The sequence below is a fragment of the Eulemur rufifrons genome, chromosome 2 (assembly GCF_041146395.1).
Source record: "Eulemur rufifrons isolate Redbay chromosome 2, OSU_ERuf_1, whole genome shotgun sequence".
NCBI classification, from domain to species: domain Eukaryota; kingdom Metazoa; phylum Chordata; class Mammalia; order Primates; family Lemuridae; genus Eulemur; species Eulemur rufifrons.
In genome coordinates, this window is record NC_090984.1 from 118,437,331 (window position 1) to 118,453,421 (window position 16,091).

General features: G+C 50.6%; 1 protein-coding gene across 1 annotated transcript; it reads left to right on the top strand.

The window, feature by feature from the left end:
* Positions 1-4,713: 4,713 nt before the first annotated feature.
* On the top strand, positions 4,714-14,379 carry BDKRB1 (bradykinin receptor B1). Its single transcript, XM_069465274.1, has 2 exons — positions 4,714-4,799; positions 13,292-14,379. The coding sequence occupies exon 2, from the start codon at positions 13,302-13,304 to the stop codon at positions 14,358-14,360; it is 1,059 nt and encodes a 352-aa protein (XP_069321375.1). The 5' UTR covers positions 4,714-4,799; positions 13,292-13,301; the 3' UTR covers positions 14,361-14,379.
* Positions 14,380-16,091: the final 1,712 nt, after the last annotated feature.

The window sequence follows — 16,091 nt, forward strand, 5'->3', positions numbered from 1 at the left end:
TGTTATGAGTCCCTTCCGAGAGCGGCCCCTGGGGAGGTTTCCTCCCGTGTGCCGGGCCGGGACTGTGTTCACTCATGGGACTCTTGAGCCTCCCCCAGGAGGAGGCTCTGGTGAGCCCCTGCCCAGGTTGAAACGCCTTCACCTCCCAAGCAGGGTAATGCAGGGACAGAGAGTTTTATACGGAACTTTGTTTTTTTTTTTTAACTTTCCTGGTCCATGGAACCCCTGGCCCAGCGAAGCTTTTTCTGCCAAGTGGGCACTTTCTCCCCCAGAGCTGACACCCAGAGCACTTCATTCTGGGCTGGCTGCCAGGCCATCGGCTCGGGCCGGGGTAGCACGTGTAGCAGCCTGAAAGCCCAGGATGTGCTCAAGCCGACAGTGTCTCCTGTAGATTTCTGAGTGTCTGTGCTTTGTTAAACCTACACTTAGGATTTTACGTTTACTTCCCTTACATCTGACACCCTACTCTCACGCCCTCCGTTCCCTGCCTCCTGTGTGCCAGACACCACATGCTCTTCTAAGGTGGCATCTGCCTGGCACCAGGTGGGTGCTCCACACGTGTTTGTAGAATAAGGGGACAAACACTCAACCCTGTGCTTAGACAGGAGCAGAGGGTTACGACAGGGCGTGGGTGATGGATGGGCGCTAACCAGGGAGACGGGAGTCGGCGGCCGTTTTAGCAAACACGCACCGGCGGGTGCGTCCAGGAGGCGTCAGGAGCCCATGACTCACCCCACTCCCCACAGAGGGTGGCCTTGGGCACTACAGCAAGACCACGGCGGAGTTTGTGAGTTGCAAGGAGTTGGGCCGTTGTCTTGTGCAATGACAAAATCCAAGTGTTTCCAGAATTTTAATCTGGCAGAAGGATAGACTGAAAGAAAAGAAATAAAAGGCCAGGAGCTTGGTTTCGAGTCCTCTGTTGCAGACTTTGTGTGTTGCATGGTAGGAAGAAAGGTGTGACTGCAAACAGCCCTGAACAGAGGGGTAAGAGCCTCAGCCACCAAAATTATTGGGTCGTTAAACATGAAATGCCCGATTTTGAATCAAAATTGTAGTTTATTATATCTCAAACAGGAAGCAATACAATTAATCAAAGTGTGGACCTAAACTATCGACACAGTTTTGCCATCTTAACGGTAGCTTGTTTATGCCAGCAGCGAAGAAGCCTGGAGAGTGAGTGGTGTTGAAATTACCAAAGGCATTTTCCATAGCTTGTTGAGAATTGAATATTTTTCCTTGCAAGAAGTGGTCCAAAGCCCAGAAGAAGTGGTAGTCAGTTGGTGCAAGGTCTGGTGAATATGGTGGATGACAGAGAGTTTCCAAGTCCAGCTTCTGTAGTTTGAGCAGCGTTATTTGTGTGACATGTGGTCGAGCGTTGTCCTGCAAAAGGGTTGGCTGGTCTCTGTTGACCAGTCTTGGCTGCTTAATCGCAAGCATCCTCGTCATCTTGTCCAGCTGGTTGCAGTAGACGTCGTTGTCATCAATTAACCAGGTTTCATAAAGCTGTAGTGGATAATACCAGTGCTGGACCACCAGACACCATGAAGTTTTTGGATGAATTTTCGGTTTTGGACTGTGTTTGAGCACTTCATCTTTATCCAACCATTGTTGGATAACAGAACAGAACCTCTCATTGTGCCAAATGCTTGCGATTGTCAAAAAGAATCCATTTTTCATCACATATAACAATACAGTGTAGACATGGTTTGCCTTTATGCCATGACAGCAAAGAAAGGCCAGCTTCGAGACACGGTTACTCTTATGACACTTGTTTATAAATAATTCACACGGAACCATTTTATCCAGCTTCTTTACCTTGTCGATTTGTTTCAGATGGTGCAATATTGCTGGAATAGTAACGTCAAGCCTTGCGCTAATTCACGTGTAGGTTGAGATGGATTTGCTTCCACTACAGCTTTCAGCTCATCATTATACACCTTGGTCCCAGGTCGCCCACGTGTTTCATTTTCAAGATTAAAATCACCAGAACAGAACTTCTCAAACCACTGATGTACTGTGCGTTCATTAGCCACATCCTTCCCAAATACTTCGATGTTATTTCGAGCTGTCTGCGCTGCATTGGTTCCACAGCAAACTCATAGTCGAAAATAACAAGAATTTCTGACATATCCATGATTTCATAAGAATTGCTTTAAAAAAATTGAAAGATAATCACACGCCAAACCATGCATTTGAAAGACTGAGGATGTACCTTCACAATAAAAATAAAACAAGCAGCGTCAAAGTGAAATGTGAGAGATATCACCTGCCAGACTTCGTACTTACGGAAATCAGACATTTCCTACTTAACAAGCTAATGGGATGCTGCATTTCATCCTGTCAAGACGTCTGCCCGGCTGCGGTTTTCTTTCCTTCATCTGCAAGTCGTGACAATAATGGGCACATCTGCTGCTGAAAGGACTGCGAATCCTGGAGGTGCCCAGCATGTCAGCGTTCCTGGCGCCATGTGCTGAGTGACATATGCTAGAGTCTTTCTTCGTCTTGAAGAACCTGCTGGATACGACTAGAAAAATAAAGGAGAAAATGACTCCAGAGTTGAGCACCTGGAGACCTGGAAAGTGGCCCTCGTGTCACAGTGGGGACTGAGAGCATATGTCCCCGGGCATCTCAAACTCCAGAGCTCGCCTTCCTGTGAGCATGCATCGGGCACAGCCCCTGGCCTCACGTACCGCAGGGAGTCCGGCCTGCCCGGGGTGCCCCCCACTGGCATCAAGGACTCCCCCAGGGAGGGTTAGCCCGTCCCACTGAGCTGGCCGAGTTGTCCTCTGTTTCTGGAAGGCAGCCCCGGGTCCTCCGCTGGCCGCCTCTTTACCCAAGTACCCAGGGTACGTTTACCAAGTGCAAAGACTGTGAGGTTTAACCAAGCCTCACAGAGCATGGGAACTACAAAGGGAACCGTGTGCAGAAACGGCAAGCAAAGAAATCCCCGGCAGAGGGTCCCCATTGCCTTCCCGCTGTGCAGCCCCTCCTGTCGTCTGCCACACTACAGGGGCCAGTTTCCCTGCATAGACTTGGGGTCCCCTCACCCTGCCCTCTGCCCCACTCCCCACAGCCCCAGAGGCGGAGGGAGACCCTCTGCCCCCCTGGAGCAGGGCTTGCTTCCCGTTTCTGATCCCCGGTGAACAACAGTAGGAAAGTCTGTTTTCTTAAAAAAATAAACTTACCATTCCACCCACGGGGTGGGGACCCCAGGGCCTTGGCAAGGCCGCCACAGACTCATTTCCGAAGCGGAGCTTACTCAGTCCTCAATAATGGCATGTGTGTGGCAGCGAGGAAGCCGGCCCCCACGGCCCCGCTGCGCTCGGGGACAGTTCTCCCTACCGTCTGGCTTCCTGCGTGAGGCAAAGCCAAGGTCAGACCTGCACACCCTCCTGGCAGAGCTGCTCAGACTCCCCGACGACTGGTTACTGGACAGGGAGACATCACCTACAGACAAATGCTTCTCAGAAACCGTCCAGTCTAAACTCAGACTGAGCGGAGAAAAAGCCAACCGCTGGCCAGCCAGACACCGACCTACGTCACTAAACAATGGGAAAGGCAGGGATCTGGAGCCTTCTCTGGTTAAAATCTAGCCCTGGAACAGTGGGAGACAGTTGCGTAACACCTGCGGGACTAAAAAAGTCCTCTGAAGAGGTCTCTCTGGGTAGGAAAGAACCTTCTCCTAAGAGAATCCCAGCTTCCTCCCTGAAACACACATGTCTGGTGCTTATCCTCAGAACATTAATTAGGTTTCCTGCCTCGCAATTTTAAGATCTCCAGCAACAGGAGAAAACTGTCAGAAAATTTAAAAGTGTAGTTTGTCCCCACTGAGGTGTCAGCAACAGGAAAAGGAAACACAGGAAAAGGCCAGGTTCTGAGGACACATGTGACAATCTTCTATTGCAGACATTTGGGGGATCACCTTTCCGGAAGCCAGAATTTAAGCCCTGAATTCTGGCATGAATGATTCTCCTGCTGTAGGGAAGGGGCTGGAAATATCTTAGTTCTTAGGAGTGAAGATGGCAGGTAAATGGCATTCAGTTGAAGGGTCTTGCTGCCTGACGCTCAAAGAAAGCCAGAAATTTCTTGCTGTCTGGAACTGGAAGCATTGAGCAGCGCTTCAACTTGATATATGCAGGCTTACCTCAAAAATGGACTTTGGAACTGCCAAGCGAGATTAAGGAAAAGTGCATCTGACCTTACTCAGCTCTGAGCATTGCATGAGTCAAACACTTTCCTAGCTCTCCGTTTGCATAATGGAGTCCACGCTGATGGATTCCTGGCAAGGCATCCTTCATGGCCAAAATCCAAACGGGGACATTCAGGTTGGCTCCCACAAGAGCTGCCACAGAACCCCAGACACTCAGGAGCCGACTGTGAACGGGGCAAACGTCATCCCTCAATGCATACCGATGGTTTGCGAGTCTTTTGGGGCAAGGTAGCGATGCCAGTGTTTGTTTTTAGGGCATGTTTGCCAACTATGGCTCTTGGCCAGCATTGGAAGTCTCCCCAGATGTTATGGAAATAAAGAGAGAGATAGTGGCTGAATAATTTCTCACCATCCCCAAAGTGCGAAGGGAAAGGAAAGTAGATTTTCCTTTCCGAATCCCAGCTTGCTTCCTCTGTCTTGAAAGACTCACTTTTTCGCAATCCCACCAGTGACATCATGGGAGTGGAGGTTATATAATTCAAGATGACCACATTTCCACAGAGCTTCCCAGAACAGAAAACACCTCTGAAAGCAGCTCTCAGCATCAGAAAATCCAGCTGAAGTTGTGAGTCTTTCATTTTCTGCCTGAGTAAGTAAATGACCATCTTTTATCTCTTATGGGAATATAAGAGGAAATCTGTGTTTCTTAGAAAAAAAGAACAAACAAAAAGCTTCCTTGTATGCCTAGATATTGGCAAAATTTTCTGCTTCTGTGGGTGTATGTTTCTTTTTAATAACTCTAGATCAATGTAAGAGACTTTTATTTCCATGCCTAGTGAGTTTTAATTGCTTTTTCAGAACAGAAGGAGAGAAAGTTTGGAACAGTTTGGGATGGTTCCAGCAGTAGCTCCTTGTATCAAGGGCAAATGAAACATGTCAGGGCTCTCACTAGTTACAGCCTACAAATTCTGATTTATAAAAATCAAATTAGTCCTTCCAGTGTGGCTTACAGCATTTCATAAGGCCAAGAACTAGTCGGGTGTGGCTTGAAAATGGCATCTTATTATGTGACCATGCTGACAGTCCTTAACATCTGTACCTATATTTCCAATGGCTTTATCATCACCTCACTGTTGAAACTGGAGTTAATTTGAAGAAAGATAATTTGTTTAGGAAAGTCACACTCTCTTCCAAGTAGCACATGCCAAGGCTAAAATGCACAGAATTCAGAAAATATCACAGAGGAATGACAGCATCATCATCTCTAGTAGACCCACCCAATGCCTTTTCTGAGTTTTTCAAATAGGATCAAATATCACTAATAACACCAATAGCTGCTGTTTACTGAGCACCTACTATGTGCCAGGCAAATATCAGAGCTAAAGCTAAGAACCAGTGAAGGAAGATCTCTTCTCTCTGGCCAACTTTACAAACACAGGCAGCAGCTGGTGAAGAAAACCCCTTTAAAAATAAGCACAGCTTCAGCAGACACCTGCTGCACCTGCAGTGGCCACAGCCATGCCCAGGCCCCGGGGGGTGGAGGGCAGTGTCCACTGACCTGATCAGGCTTGAGCTAAAGCCCCCATCTAGGTGGTGGTCCCCCACTTCCTGGGAGGGTGCAGCCTCGGCCCCTGTAGTAGTTCCCTGTGGCTGCTGTAACTACCATAAATTTACTGGCTTAAAACAACACAAATTATTACCTTACAATTCTAAAGATCAGAAGTTCAAAATCAGGCTCCCTGGGCTAAAGTCCAGGTGTTGGCAGGGCTCTGCTCCTTCTGGGGGGCCTGGGGGAGAATCGCTCCTTGCCGTTTCCCACTTCCCGAGGCCGCCTGCATTCCTTGGCTCGCAGCCCCTTCCTCTGTTGTCAAAGCCAGCAGTGCAGCATCTTCGAACTTCCCTTGACTCCGACAGCGCCACCTCCCTCTTGTAAGAACTCTGTGATGACACTGAGCCCACCCGGGTAGCTGGGATCCTTTCCCCATCTCAAGATCCTTATTTTAACCACATCCACAAAGTTCTTTTTGCCATGAAAGGCAGCATATTTTCAGGTCCCAGGGACTAGGACGTGGGCATCTCTGGGGGGGCTGTCATTCGGCTGACCCTGCGTCCCCGGGGCAAAGCCCCTCCTGTGGTTTGGGGAGGGCCTGGGCAGGCTGACAGCCCGCTGACCTCTGTGCTCTCCCCAGAGGACACAGGAGCCAGGGCCCCTCCCGTGCCCCCAAGAACCATCCTTTCATGCTCACACACCTGCACTGCCCAGAGACACAGGCCTCCACCTCTGTGTTCACAGACACCTCCAATGTCGAGGGACATTTGCCTCAAGAAGGAAAGGAGGGAAGCCAAGCCGACCGCATTGTGGCTCTCGGTCTCCAGAATGAATCCCTTTCTCTCTCTTCCAGTTCCTTCGTACACCTCCTCGTGGTAAAAGCCCGGAGGCTGGAGGCAGACGGGAATCTTATAGCTGAGAACCAGGCCCTGGTGGGATTCGGCCTTTTGGAATTTAGTACCTTAGCGTCCTAGCGCGTTGGGTCCCAGGTCATCCCTGAACTGCTCCATAGCTCAGGAAGAGAAGAAAGGGGTCTCCGTGGGTGCTTCCCAACCGCGTGTCACAGCACCGTGGTGGCCCACACAAGGGGAGGTGGCCTCCACTCAGAGGGACCAGGACACTTTATGTCATCATCCTTATTATCACCATTACTATTACTGTTGTTGCCGCGATTATCACTGTTAAAGCCTTGTATGTGTTGCACTGCGACCTATAAAATACAAAGAGATTTTACATACGTGGTCTCATTCCCGCCTCACAATGACCCTTGGCAAGAACTGCCATTATTCCCATTTTACAGATGAGAAAACTGTGGCTCGGTTACTTGACCTGCCCAGAATCACACAATTTGGTGACCCGGAGACCCACACCCAGGTTCTCTGACTCCAGGCCCGTCCTCTGTGTAGCCACAGCCTGCCGTGTGACAGAGGCCCGGGCTCTGAGCTGGGCCTAGAAGAGCCGTGTACAGACAGACTGGCTCATGTCACCATGTGACCTTGGGCAAGTCACTTCACTTTGGTTTTCTCTTGGTTTCCTCTTCCTGGTTTCCTCATCCGTCCATTGGGGATAAAAATACCCATCCTTCCTCCCAGGCACGTTGTCAGGACCAAGTCGCCTAAAGCCCAGGGCAGACCTGGCACTCAGCAGGTACGAGCGTGGCAGATGCTGAAGGGTTAAGTCTGGGCGGAAGCCCCAGCACTGGGGGAGGCTGGGCTGAGACTAAACAAGGTCTTCCTTAGCACATGGGACTTCCTCAGGGGCCTCCTGAGTGCACACACAGAAGTGTCGCAGGAAGGAATGGCCTGTGGCCCAGTGGGCATCTCAGAAAGCAGCTCCTCAAAGTTTGTACAGTACGGGGGACGCTGGGGTTGCCCACCAAGCATCTAAGAAGGCAGGTTTGCTGGGCGTGTTGGCTTCCTGCAGCTGCTGTAACAAAAGACCACAGACTTGGTAGCTTACAGTAACAGAAATGCATTCTCTCCCAGGTCCGGAGGTCAGACATCTGAAATCAAGGTGTCAACAGGGCTGTGCTCCCTCTGAACGTGCCAGGGGAGGGTCCTTCCTTGCCCCTCCTTGCTTCTGGGGCTGCCGGCCGTCCTTGGCACTCCTCGGCTTGTAGGGGCATCAGTTCAATCCCCATCTCCGTCTTCACGTGGCCTCCTCCTCTGTGTGTCCATCCAAATCTCAGCCCGCTCTTGCTTTTCTGTAATCACTTGGCACAACTCCAACCCCAGCTGCCTTAGAGCGCACAGCGGGAAGCAGATTCTGAGATGGGGTTCCATGCCGAGGTGTGTTGTGGAGTTCTCCTGGGGGCACGTGCGGGAACTGAGGCAGGCAGCTCTGGGCAGAGGGAGCTGACGGGCAGGCACTTGCAACTGAGGCCCCAGCTGAAACCACAGGGTGCTCCAGAGCGGGTGGCCCTATAGAATTGTCCCAAATCAAGGCTAGGGGGCTGGCCAGTGGCTGGCTACAGGCTGCCCTTGGGAGGGGCAGACCCTTGGTCAAGGCTGCTGCTGGAGGCCGAGGGCAATGCTCAGAGAGGGATGCAGCTGTGAGCCCGTGTCCCAGCAGCAGGGGCGGGTGCCCTGGAGAGGGGGCTCGGGTGGAGCAGCCCAATGCCCACTGCACCGGGTAGATCCAGCGCTCAGCTCCCTGCACGCCTGCGCCCTAAGCCGGGCCTGGCAGGGGCCAGGCGCACAGCTGAGAGACCCGGCTCACCTGCATCCGCCACTGCAAACTCAGCATGGCCGCTGATGCCACGGCCTGCCGGTCCTGCCGTGAGTCCCCATGCCCTCCTCTCTCTTCTCAGATCCCCCTCATCCCTGCCTTCGCTCCTCAGCTCAGGACCTCGCCCCCTTCTCCCTGAGAAAACCCGACCAGTCACAGGAGAACCCAGATTCCCACCTTCCAGCCCCTGGAGCAGAGACCTCTCCCTCCTGCCTGGCAGCAGAGGCGAGCTGGGGGAAGGGCGGCTGCACCAGGTGTTGTCCACACTGCCGGGACACCCCGACAGTGAAAGTTCTCTTGGGGGACACGTGTCAGGAACACAAACAACCTGAAGTATATGTGTGTACGCACCAACAAATCGGTCCTCTGACACTGATGGAGTTACAAAGTGGTTCTAATCTAGTTGAAATTATTTCCCCAAAAATCATGTATTTAGAGAGAGAGAGAGGACAATGAAGGAGGAGGAAGAGGAAGAAAGAGAGAGAGAAAGAAGGAAAGAAGGGAAGGAAGGAAAGAAAGAGTGAGCGAGGGAGGGAGGGAGAGAGAGGAAGAAAGAAAGAAAAGAAAAGAAAGACATAGATACCAACAAATTGATTACATTACATTGATGAGGTTATGAAATACTTCTAGTCGAAAAATATTTTCCAGACAAGTCTTTAAATACACATACACCTGTGTGGAGTCATGCTCCACACAGTGACATTTCAGTCAGCGACAAACTGCATGTATGAAGGTGGTCCTATAAGATCATGATGGAGCTGAGAAATTTGTCACGTCGAAGTGCCACACATTTCTCACCTGTTTGTGGAGATGCTGGTGCAAACTAACCTACTAGGCTGCCAGTTGTATAAGAGTCTAGCACGTACAATTGTGTACACTACATAAAACTTGGTAATAAATGACTGTATCACTGGTTTGCCTATTTACCATGCTACACTTTTTATCATTATGTTAGAGTGAACTTCGTCTACTTATAAAAAAAATTGTTAACTGTAAAACAGCCTCAGGCAGGTCCTTCAGGAGGTACCCAGAAGAGGCATGGTTACCACGGGAGACGACAGCCTCACGTGTGTTACCGCCCCTGGGGACCTTCCAGTGGGACAGGATGTGGAGGTGGCAGGCAGACAGTGATACCGAAGATCCTGACCCTTGCAGGCCTAGGCTAACGTGTGTGTTTTTGTCTTAGTTTTTAACAAAAAAGTTTAAAAAGTAAAAAAAAAAAAAAAAATTTAAACTTTTTAGACTAGAAAAAAATCTTATAGAATAAGGATATAAAGAAAGAAAATATTATTGTGCATCTGTACAATGTGTTGTATTTTAAGCTGTTATTATAAAAGAGTCAAACATTTTTAAAAATTAAAAGTTTATAAAGTAAAAATATTACAGTAAGCTAAGGTTAATTTACCATTAAAGAAAGACAAGCTTTTCAAAAAAAATTTTAGTGTATTTACCACTATGCAATATATACATGTAACAGAATTCATTGTACTCCTTAAATCTACTAAAATTTTAAAAACGTTTAGCTAAAAAAACAAATGTGGTGTGGCCTAAGGGTACAGTGTTTATAAAGTCTGCAGCAGTGTGATGTCCCGGCCTTCAAGTTCACTCGCCACTCACCCCCTGACTCTCCCAGAGCAGCTTCTAGTCCTGCAAGCTCCATTCACGGTGAGTGCCCTATACAGATTTATCATTTTATCTTTCATACCATAAAAACTGTATGAAACATTTAAACTTAATTTAGAATAGCATTCAGAGAAAGTCCGTTGTTTCACTTTACCAGAACGAACTTCCAAAAGCTCTGCTTTGATGCCATGAAGTGGATAAAAGAATTGAATTGTGATTAGAGTTCACTGGGGTTTTGATTTGAAGACTCTGAGTATACTGATATTAAACTGGCACCGTTTTACTGTCTGTGAAGTTCTTCTGATGGAGCCAGCGCACCACCAGCCATCACAGCCACTGTTGTATGTGCACGAGAAAAGCTGGAACTAAACAGCTGAATTAACTTAAAGAACGGTCATTTGATCTAAGTGAAAAGTCATGCCTCTCGGAGCAATCTACAACCGCGCCTTTTGCAGCTACATGTGTGAAATCAGTGTCTTAGAGCACAATCTTCTTAAAATTACTAACTTCTAAATTAGCAGCTTTGAGTCTTCGGTTTTCTTGTGCTCGGTGAAATCGCTACAGCCCCCTTAGTGATGTAAAAGTCAACATTTTGTGCAAGTTACAATCACCATCAACTTCCTTGAGAAACACAAGTTCAGTACTTAAATTTTCATTAAACATGTGGTTTTTAGCTCATCACTGACAGAAGGGTTTATCACAAATTTTAAAAGTATTGACCAATAATAAAATAAACATACAGTTGTGAATTTATGCCCTGCCAAGAATTACAAAACCACTGTAGCAAGAGCATCCAGCCTCCTCCACATGCTCTGGGCAATTTCACAGCCACCAAACGGTGATTCCCCGTGTTTTCCGCTGACCTGTCAACGGGCAGCCAGGCAGCTTATTCTTTTCGGGGTCTGCTCTCTGCCTCGGTGATCTCCTCCAATCTTGTGGCTTTAAATATCATCTGTGAGATTACAACTCCCAATTATGCCTCATGGTCTCAGACCTTGTCCCTGAACACTGGACTTGTGTATCTAATTGCCCTCTGGCCATCCCAGCTTAACGTCCAATAGACATCTGGACTTTCACAAGTCCAGGATTGAGAACTCCTGATATTCCCTCCAAATCCTGCCCCATCTTCAATCTGTCCTCTCCATTTCACTTGATGACAACTTCATACTCCCAGGTGCCCAGGTCAAAACCCTTGAAAATCACGGTGGCACTACCTTCAGTATTTATGTAGGACCTGACGCCTTCTCAGCACCCCCACTGCTACCCCCCACTGCCATCGCCTGCCAACGTAATTATTAGCATGTTTATTATTTATTGACTCTGTCCTCCCACGAGGCTATAAGTACAATGAGGGCAGGGACTTTTGCCGGCTTTATTCCAGCCATGTCCCAAATACCTAGAACAGTGCCTGGCACCTAGTGGGTGCTCAGTAAATACTTATTCAGTGGCTGAACGCCTGGAGTAAATTATACTCCAGTGAGAATGACTCAGTGTGAGTGATATGACAATGTCACAGCTAGAAGGGCCTCTTGATGTCATCATGTCCTCAGATGAGGAAAGGCTCAGAGACATGAAGTGACATGCCCAAGGTCACACAGCCAAATAGACTCTTCTGAGATTAATTTTGTCCTCTACGATATCTTTTGTTAGAATCTGTGGGGCTTTGCCCAGCTGAAGGAATGTGAAGCGTCACTGAGCAATCGCAATGGTGATGATGACAGTTAACGTTTGCCGAGCACTGATGCCGTGTCAGGAATGCTGCTAGGCACTTGCGTATATTAACTCATCCAGGTTGGGGAAGGAGTTTTGGGTGCTGGGGCTTGTCTGGAGCCCCAGAAGTGCCACAGTGTAGACGGCTGCTCGCTCTGTGTATGGGACTTTGTGGGTCCCCTGCTTTGCTGGCAGGAGACCCTAAACCCACGAATACAGGACATGATCTAGCCCTCGTGGGACTGCAGAGGGCTGGGAGGCGTGGTCTGGCCTAGGGAAGGGGCTGGGTTTCTTCGCCTCCCTATCCCTCTCCCCCCAAAACTCACACGGGGTGGTGGGAGGCGAGTCAGCGTGTGTGGCTGTGAGCGTGGCCCGTGGGGTCGTGCAGCTGAGGTCCACAGTCCAGCACGGTACTCACCAGCTGGGTCTCCCTGGACAAGCTGGTTGACTGCTCTGAGCCTGGCTCACTCACCTGCCAGGTGGGGACATCACGTGCAGCGGAACTGAGGGCACAGGCTTTCGAACCAGGCTGCCTGGGTTTGCATCCAGGCTCCACCACGGACCAGCTGTGTGACCCCGAACAAGTGACTCGGGTCTTAGCGTTCAATTTTCTGATCGGCCAACTGGAGATGATAACGGCCTCCACCTCCCAGGGCTGCTAGGAAGATTCAGTGAGAAAATACTTAAATGTGAAACACTTAGAATGGTGCCCGGAACATAGAGAGCATTTAGTAAATGTTAGTTGTTATTCTTATTAGTCATATTTTTGAAGCCCAGGAGAAGAATCGTCTCGTTCTGGAAGCCTTCCACCATTGCCCCCACCCTGTCCACACCACTGGTCCCCATGCCAGTGATTAGCTCCCTGCTGGCTGTCTCCTTCCTAGGCTTTGATTCCGTCTCAGGTCACAAACACTGTCTCCATGTCCACATCCCCGCTGGACGGTGAGCACCGTGAGGTTGAGGCTGCTCTGTCCTGTGTATCTCCAGCGCCTGGCAAAGTGCTGGCGCAAAGTAGGTGCTCACTAAACGTCCATTACACTGTCAATAGTAACGCTTGTACAGTTGTTAATAAGACTAAAGGCCACCTTCCGTTTGCCGTTTCCTCTACACAAGGCACCGTGCTAGGAACCCCATAGTACTATCACCAGCCCGCACCACAGTCCCACAAGAGGGATACAATTTACTCTAATTTTTTAAAATGAAAGTAAAAGTCAATGGATCTAAGCTGTTCACACCAAGTGGTTGTACCAGGATTTTTGGACTCAGGGCCCTTCCTTTAAACCAGAGGTCAGCAAACTTTTCCTCGAAAGGAACAAATGGTAAATATTTCCAGTTTTGCAAGCCAGACAGTCTCTGTGGCAAGTACCCAGCTCGGCCACTGTGGCACCAAAGCAGCCATAGACCATAGGTAAATGAGCGGGCGTATCTGTGTGCCGATAAAACTTTACCATCCCAAACAGGCGGCAGGCTGGTTTGGCCCGCGGGCCTTCGTTTGCTCCCTCCTGTTTTATTCTATGTGCTGTTCATTTCAGGTCACTGTGGATGGCAACTTGGACCCCCCTGGAGCTCCAGTCCTCCAACCAGAGCCAGCTCTCGCCTCCCAATGCCACGTCCTGTGACAATGCTCCGGAAGCCTGGGACCTGCTGCACAGAGTGCTGCCAGTATTTATCATCACCGTCTGCTCCTTCGGCCTCCTGGGAAACCTTTTTGTCCTGTCCGTCTTCCTCCTGCCCCGGCGGCGACTGAACGTGGCAGAAATCTACCTGGCCAACCTGGCAGCTTCCGATCTGATATTTGTCCTGGGCTTGCCCTTCTGGGCAGAGAACATCTGGAACGAATTCAACTGGCCTTTCGGAGCCCTCCTCTGCCGTGTGGTCAACGGGGTCATCAAGGCCAATTTGTTCATCAGCATCTTCCTGGTGGTGGCCATCAGCCAGGACCGCTACCACGCACTGGTACACCCCATGGCCAGCCGGAGGTGGCGGCGGCGGAGGCAGGCCCAGGCCACCTGTGTGCTCATCTGGGCCGTGGGGGGGCTCTTGAGCATCCCCACATTCCTGCTGCGGTCCATCAAAGCCGTCCCGGATCTGAACGTCTCCGCCTGCGTCCTGCAGTTCCCCCACCAGGCCTGGCACTTCGCGAGGATCGTGGAGTTGAACGTGCTGGGTTTCCTCCTACCTCTGGCCGCCATCGTCTTCTTCAACTGCCACATCCTGGCCAACCTGCGACGGCGGGAGGAGGTCAGCGGGACACAGGGCAGGGTCCCTAAGGACGGCAAGACCACGGCACTGATCCTGGTTCTTGTGGCTACCTTCCTCGTCTGCTGGGCCCCCTACCACTTCTTTGCCTTCCTGGAGTTCTTGTTCCAGGTACGAGCCCTCAGGGGCTGCTTCTGGGAGGACTTCATCGACCTGGGCCTGCAACTGGCCAACTTCTTTGCTTTCATCAACAGCTGCCTGAATCCAGTGATTTACGTCTTTGTGGGCCGGCTCTTCAGGACCAAGGTCGGGGAACTTTATAAACAATGCACCCCTAGAAGTCTCTCTCCAATGTTCTCGTCCCACAGGAAAGAAATCCTCCAGCGTTTCTGGAGGAATTGAAACAGCAGTGAACCAAGAAGCCTGGCTTTCTTATTGATTATTTATGACATAATAAGTACAATTTGGTGGGCTGAATAAAGACCCCCCAAAGATATCCCTGGAACTTGTGAATGTTACTAAAGATGGTAAAGGGATTTTGCAGCTATAGTTAAACTAAGGGTCTTGAGATGGCCCTGGATTATCTGGGCACAATATAATCACAACAGTCCTTAGGGTTAGAGGAGATGTGACCACGGCCAGAGTGACGCAGGGGGTGGATGGGGAGGGGCCCTGAGCCGGGGTTGCAGGTGCTTCCTAGAGGCTGGAAAAGGCAACAAAACGGATTCTCCCTGGAGCCTCCAGAAGGAGCCAGCCCCGACAACTCCTTGTCTTTAGCCCAGTAAAGCTGAGTTTGGAGCTGGCCTCCAGCACTCTCAGGGAATACATTCGTGTCGTTTGAAGCTACCGAGTTTGTGGTCATTTGTCGCAGTTGCAATAGGAAACTAATACAAGTATCCAGCCAGGCTCTCTTAATACATTCCCACTTGTCCATGCAAAGCTTTCCAGGCTAACTTCGAGGAATGCAGAGATGCTATGGCGAGAGATTCTGTCCACAGGAGCTTGCGTGGGTCCAAATACTGTGACATAAAAAAGAAAATGAGGAACGGCACGAGCACGCTGCGCGTGCCGCGTCTTGAGCATCCGGAGGGCAGGGAGATGGGCCCCCACTCAGGTTATCGGGGAAGCGGGGTTCAGCCGGGAGCTGGGCTCCAACCGAGGGTGGAATCTGGATTCGTGGAGACATCGAGGCAGCGCAGGTGGGGGCAGCGCCAGAACACAGAGGTGGGAACCCGTGGGCTGCTCAGGAAGGAATACTTGTGAGTATTCTCGGCGGACAGTCAGCGCTCCGGCGTGCTTCTTGCTACCAGAGACTCGGTGGTGAGCCTGGTAACGTCTCTGCCTTCCAGGGACTCCCGTCAACATGGACGGTAGTTAGGAGAGTGCCACAGGGCAGGGTAACCGCCACCATCAGGGTGAGGGAGGCCGTGGGAACACAGAGGAGGGCTCCTGTCTGGGTGGCTGGCAGCCGAATCCCAAGGAACAAGCACTTGGCCAAGCGAAATAGGGGGAAGGAGGGTTCCAGACGGAAGAAACAAACTAGGCCCCGAGGCAGGTGGGTTCGTGGGTTAGGAGGGAGAGGCCGAAGGCTGGTAGAGGACAAGGCAGGTAATGGCAGGATTTGGGCTGGAAGAGGAAGGACATGTTAGGGCTACAGGGGTCGGTGGGCAGAGAGAGCTCACTACGAAGCAGGAGGGATCCCGGGGGGGTCTGAGGGCCCAGCTGAAGCTAGAAGGCACGACTTTGTCGTGTGCATTTACTCTGCTAATGCTCAGCAGACCCAAGAAAGGCAGACGGTGGGGGGTTTTGCCGGACAGAGGCCGTAGGTCCCGGGAGTTGGGGCGACTGGTCAGACTACAGGGATGGCTGGAAGGGGGGAGCAGTGAGCCCGGGAAGTGAGGGAAGTAGAGTGACTCTGGTATGTTAAAGGACGGGTGTACTGGGAGGACCTGGATGACGGAGCAAGAAGGGTGGAAGTTGTGGCCGCAGAGCAGGAAAGTTTGACTGGGACATTCCAGAAGGAGAGCCACCCAGGAGATGACAAGGACCAGGTGTGGCCATGGCACCAGCTGGTTGAAGTCGACAGAGGAAGAAGGGGTTGGAGACAACATAGTGAAGGGAGTGAGAGGTCAG

Coding starts and splice junctions, on each gene's coding strand:
- BDKRB1 (XM_069465274.1), top strand. CDS start 13,302: ATGGCAACTTGGACCCCCCTGGAGCTCCAGTCCTCCAACCAGAGCCAG.